The sequence below is a fragment of the Simochromis diagramma genome, unplaced genomic scaffold, assembly GCF_900408965.1.
Source record: "Simochromis diagramma unplaced genomic scaffold, fSimDia1.1 OVJJ01000141.1, whole genome shotgun sequence".
Classification (NCBI taxonomy): domain Eukaryota; kingdom Metazoa; phylum Chordata; class Actinopteri; order Cichliformes; family Cichlidae; genus Simochromis; species Simochromis diagramma.
The window spans coordinates 743,031-748,789 of NW_024387350.1; the positions used below are offsets into that span (position 1 = coordinate 743,031).

General features: G+C 36.0%; 1 protein-coding gene across 4 annotated transcripts in view; it reads left to right on the forward strand.

Moving 5' to 3' along the window:
- The window catches only part of LOC120718380 (NLR family CARD domain-containing protein 3-like), a 66,108-nt gene extending 64,151 nt beyond the window's left edge, over positions 1-1,957 (forward strand). For all 4 annotated transcript variants that reach the window (XM_040006907.1, XM_040006908.1, XM_040006911.1 and 1 more), the window contains one exon: positions 94-1,957. In XM_040006907.1, coding sequence (XP_039862841.1) covers positions 94-611 — 518 coding nt within the window. In that variant the 3' untranslated portion in view covers positions 612-1,957. The remainder of the gene's footprint in view (positions 1-93) is intronic.
- Positions 1,958-5,759: the final 3,802 nt, after the last annotated feature.

The window sequence follows — 5,759 nt, forward strand, 5'->3', positions numbered from 1 at the left end:
TAACAAATCAATGAAATTATGATCTAGTAACAGATCATTGTTCAAAGTGGCATGGCTTCTTTTTGTTGTTGCAATGAAGTGTTTTATTTCCAGATGCCTGTGAACTCACTCTGGACTCCAACACAGCACACACAAACCTGCTTTTCTCTGATGGGAATAGAAAGGTGACCTGGATGGAAGTTGACCATCCACATCCTGATCCCAAAAAACAGCAGGTGCTGTGTGAGCAGAGCCTCAATGGGCGCTGCTACTGGGAGGTGGAAGTGTTTGGCTTTCTATGCGTTGGGATTACAATCAGAAGAAGAGGCACAGAAGGAAAGAAAAATGAGTTTAAGATGGGATACGATGACAAATCCTGGTGTCTGGTTTTCTCTGATGATGGTTTTTACATTCTGCACCGTAACAAGAAAGTAGACGTGCCTTCAGCTGGATGGCGCTCCAGTCGGGTGGGTGTGTATGTGGATTGTTCAGCTGGCACGCTGTCCTTCTACAGGGTTTCTAATGACAGCTGCATCCTCCTTCATAGCTACAAAACAGCCTTTAACGAACCCCTTTATCCTGCTGTTGAGCTTCACTCTCAGTCGTCTGCTTCATTTTGTCAGCTAACCTAAGTTTCACCTGCAAGTTCTGTCCATCAGTTCCACACATTAAACTGCTTTTACGAGTATACCATTGTTTTTCCATGTTGTCCTAATGAAGTTCTAGGTCATGTTTCAACTATTGTAGCTACATGGTATTCTTTATTTACTCTATCTTTTTCTAATATTTTTTTAATGATCTGAAACAGTTAAGTGTGACAAATATCCCCCACAAAAAAACAAAAACCCAAAAACTAAGAAATCAGAAAGGGGGAAATACGTTTTTCTGTGCATTGTAACTGCAATTTGCACTCTTGCTGATGAATCTGTTTGGTAGATTTACATAATATTTTCAACTACTAAGTCATTCTTCAAACAAAAAACTGTTCCAACGTCTCCAATGTGACAATTGGTTACACTTTCCCTGTTTTGTATTTCTCTAAATTTAAAAATTAATATTTTATGTTTATGTTGCTTGTCAGAAACAATGTCAGCATTTTAAGTGGGCAGTTCTGTTTCATGTATTTTTTGTAGAACTTATTTGTATTTACTTCAAACTCAAAATCAGGTCTAAACCTCTGAACTCCTAATCTGTAACTTTGAATTAGCAATTTACTCACTTTGATAATTGAACATAGTGCCAAGAAAAATACATTCAATGTAAATGAGCCTGATTTCACAATTACAAAGTAGGAGATTACATTTTAAAAAACTGACTAACCGTGCATAAATTTATGAGTACAACCATCTACAGCTGATTTAAGTAAAGAGCAAGAAGATCTACAGAGGAGAACACAACCAGTAGACCCAGAACATGCACACTTTAAACAGAACGTTTCTGACCAGATGCTGGAGCCGAACTCAGGACTGCTGTGAGGCTTGCTACTACACCACCATGCTGCCCACATTTGACATGCAGAATGTAGATGTTGGTGGCTGTATTAATGTTCTTTTGTCTTCTTTTATTTAGAATTTACCTTTCTCTGTTTTAAATCAAATGTGTGTGGCAACTCTGAGCATCTTTTACAGCCTTTTCACTACAAATCAGGTGTGTGTGAGAGAGAGAGAGGCTGTTTCAAAGGCATTTAGTTTCTGTCCTTTATTTTTACTTAGCTTGAAGCTTGTGTGGAACAAATACTGTGTAAGTTAACAGAAGTCTAAGTATCACAGGTCTGCAATTAACACAAGCGAGGAATTTAGTATTTTATTAAATGAATGTTAGGTCCTGGTTGGCATGTTATGGTCTGACAGTGAAAAATAACCAGAATTCAAATGTGAGGTGAGACTATTAGATGTGATTCAACATGTACAAACTGGTGTCCTGTTTTAGATCACAAATGGCTGCTTGTTGAAAAATAAAATGTTTTTTTAAATTTGCAGTGTAAAGCAGAAGTTTCTAATAGTTTTGTCTTACTGATGCTCATTAAGGAATAACTTCAGACGCTGTTTAAAAAAAAAACAAAAAAACAACAACAACAACAACAACAACTAGTTTCTCCTATTACCGACACACAGAGGTCTGAGGGATCTTCCAGGAATTATGCCGCTAATTTCCAGAGGCCTGATTGGGCATTATCTCTTATGTTGAACATAACCTGGTCCACAGCTGGGCTGTTGTGGAGCACAGAACAGGTGCTACAAAGCACACCTGTCACAACAAAGCCCAGGTCACTTCATCAAACAAGCTTTTTCTTTTCACAGTTCAGCATGCATGCAGTCTACTTGCTTATACATGCCATCTATACAGGAAATGCATCATTTGAAAGAAACACAAACACCACCTGTCATTTTAATCTGAGAACATAAAAAACCTCCTTCATTAATCCAACCATATTATTATTGGCTCATGTTTCCTATAGGTCACTAACCGTGTTAATGAGGGGGTGACTTGGCCTGAGAGTAAAGGGTGGGGCAGTCTGCCTCACAGCTGCTCTCAGCAACACCAACCCACCCAGAGAAAGGGGAGGGGGGGCTCTTTATCTGTTCAGCACAATAAAAGCCTTTTACATAAAAGGAAACAGAACAGAAGTTAGAGATCAGATCCCACGATATCATTCACCAAACTCCAACCAAACCTCCAGAGAAAAAACAAACAAAAACAATTTAGTCCTACATAAAGGCTAATGTGGGACCTACCTGACACTGGGACACTTCAATACAAGACAGGTAAACTGAGATCAGAGTAATGAGTCACATTGCAAACTAATCAGCTGCTTTTACCATTTTTAATTCAGTTTTTATACAAATAAGCAAAACTGCAGTAGCTTCACAGCACAACAGGGGGCCCCAGCCCACTGTATGAATCACTGTCAGGTATATTTACTGGTTTGGGATTCAGTTGTTTAAAAGTTTTATTTAATGTTGTTTTTAACTCCCCTGTCATTGTGACAGTGCACATTGTCTCCCCACCTCTCCTAATAAACTTAGCATTATAAATACATATGTCCTCAATACATTTGTGGGTTGAGCAGCAGAGTATATGTGGATTAGAGCCATGGAAAACTTGCCACATCTTCTCTGCCAGTACTAACTGTATTTAGGAACACGTTAAATCCTGAGTTTCCCTCATATCTTCAAACTTATAGTTTGCCTAAAGTGGACACTAGATTGGAAATTCATGTCCTATAAACACAACAGAAAACTACAGTCAAACTGAACTTTTTAGACCAAAACAGAAAATGAAGTTGGGCAATTTAAAAATATTACATCAACACATATCTTTAAGTAATCATTAAAAAAAAACTGACATAGTTTTACGGTCATCCAAAATCATTGTTTCTTATTGGTCCACATAAACAAAGTACAAATAACTTAACATGGGGCAGTACTGTATGATGTCTTGGCTAATTTATGAATCTAGCTGATGTTCTCTGCTTGAAGTAAAAAGGACATTTTCAGGAGCGTGTCTTAGTTTGAAACAATTAAACGGGACCCTATAATACCTGAGCCGAGGGCAACACAGGTACTTTTAGGGCTCGTTTATAAGTTTTTATTTTTGTTAAGGTCCTGCAAAGTACTGGATTTAGATATCTCTCAGAACTATGAAACCAGCTCAACCTTTCAGGAACAGGTCTTCTGATCCCACACTGATCAACATGTTTTTGCCTTTTTATGCTACAAGTTGCTGGAATAACCTACTGACTCATGTTAGGCATTTTCCAATATTAGCAGCATTTCAAACAAAAGTTAAAAGCACAGTTTAACCTTTTCAGTTGTCTTTCCTGGTCTTAATTTGCATTTCATGTCATTTCTATTTATTTCATTTATTGTTGTTGGAGAGTTTTATTAAATTTACTGGTGTTAATGTTGATCCTTAGTTAATATTTCATTTTATTTCTACTTCTTTGACTGGATTAAATTTTGCTCCATCATTCTAACGGGTCTGTTGTTTACTCAAAACCTCAGTTTGTTAAATTTCAGTTTTTGGGTTCATGTGTGGGTCTTTATTCTTATTTAATGCTGCCTTCATGTTTTTGTTGATGCCATCTGTTCTTAATTATTCCTCCTAATGTGTGCCTGGTGAGTTAGTTTCAGGCTTTCTTAATGGTTTTATAGCTCCAGCCTGCTTCACTGACTCCCACAGCTGTGTCCACCACAGCTTCATCAAATATTAAGATTGAGCAGAATTATTTATTACTTCTACCATTATAATCATTCACTATTACTTATTTATAAGCCGTGGTTCTTACAATAATCACTTTGCAATTAAGTGTTGCAGACCTTTTTGTGAGTTATATATTTAGTTATTATTGAGACTCATGTTGAAAACATGAGTTATAAAACTCCATTAAAAGGACAGTAAGCTGTACTGTGTATGGAGTAGTACAGGAAGTGAAAGAAAAACACAAATACAGAAAGAAGAACATCTATAGTTTTCCTCTTGGTCTACATTATCATCTACATCTGTGTATTTAAACGTAACTAAATCTGTTTAAATGAAAAACCTAAGTTCCCTCTGCTATTAAAAAATCTGATCTCTATGTAACTAACTATGGAACATCATTAATGTTGTGATAAAAAAACGTTTTTCTCAGCTGCTTCAGTCCTTTTCAGGGCCTCTTATTTAAAAATTAGAGTCTTCAGTAAAGTTTGTTACTTCAGATCATCAGAGCACATCAGATGTTTCAGGAAATTAAGGCAAAGTAGTAAGTAGAAATGGTTGTGTATGTTTTTATGAGCAAGCTAGACAGATAATGTTTCTATTGTCTGCATGCTATCAAATATATTAGCATTGATTTGTAGCTGTGAGCCTGTTATGCTGCACGGATCTGTGGCTGAAGTGACACGATGTCCAGTGATGCCCTGCACATGCAATATAGTCACATTTTTTGTTTGCTCGGTGCAGCACTGTGCACACTTTAAAGTAAATATTGTTTTCCCTCACAATATATGCAAATGTAAGAAGTCTTTGTCTTTACAAATGGGAAACATGTGCTTTAAAAGTCAGTGTCTTGAGATTATTCTGTTACATAATCCAGTAGAGCAGGCTTTCAGCCTCAGGGAAAAGTCGGACTTTAATAGACGTCATACGGGTCTCACAGCCTTTTGTAAGTAATCCTTTGCTAAGTGGCTGGTACTTTCTGTCAAAATGCTGCCACCTTGTGGTGAAAGTTTTCATTCACTTTTACAGACGTTTTTCAGAAAAAACAAATCTTAGATTTGTCTAAGAATAGTAACGTTTTTCATATTTACTACATTTCGAAATAAATAAAGAAATCATGTTTCTTTGCCAACACTGCTTTTTGCCAGTACCCTCGATCTTTAGATTGACTTCAGTGAAATTTAAATTGGGATTTTTAGTGGCTATTTTTAAGCTTTTAAGCTGCTACATGTTTTTTTCACTATGAAAATAAAGAACTTTCGAGTCATTTGCACAGACATGTACTCGTGGTGCCCTTTCTAGTTTGCAGCTATTCTTTGTTAAACGTGTAAAATATAAATTAAAAAATATATAAAAATTAGAAACAATTTACATCATTTTAGAATTTCCTAAAGACAATTAAATGAATGGTTTTGTAAGTTCATGCACCAATTAAAATCGTACACTAATTGATCCAGTATCCATGTAGATTTTTGTAGATTTAATCCTTGAATCTATCCATATAAAATTTTTGTAAAAAAAAAAAAATATTAAAAAAGAATGTAAACCTTGAATCTTGTATATAAAGAGCAATATTTTTA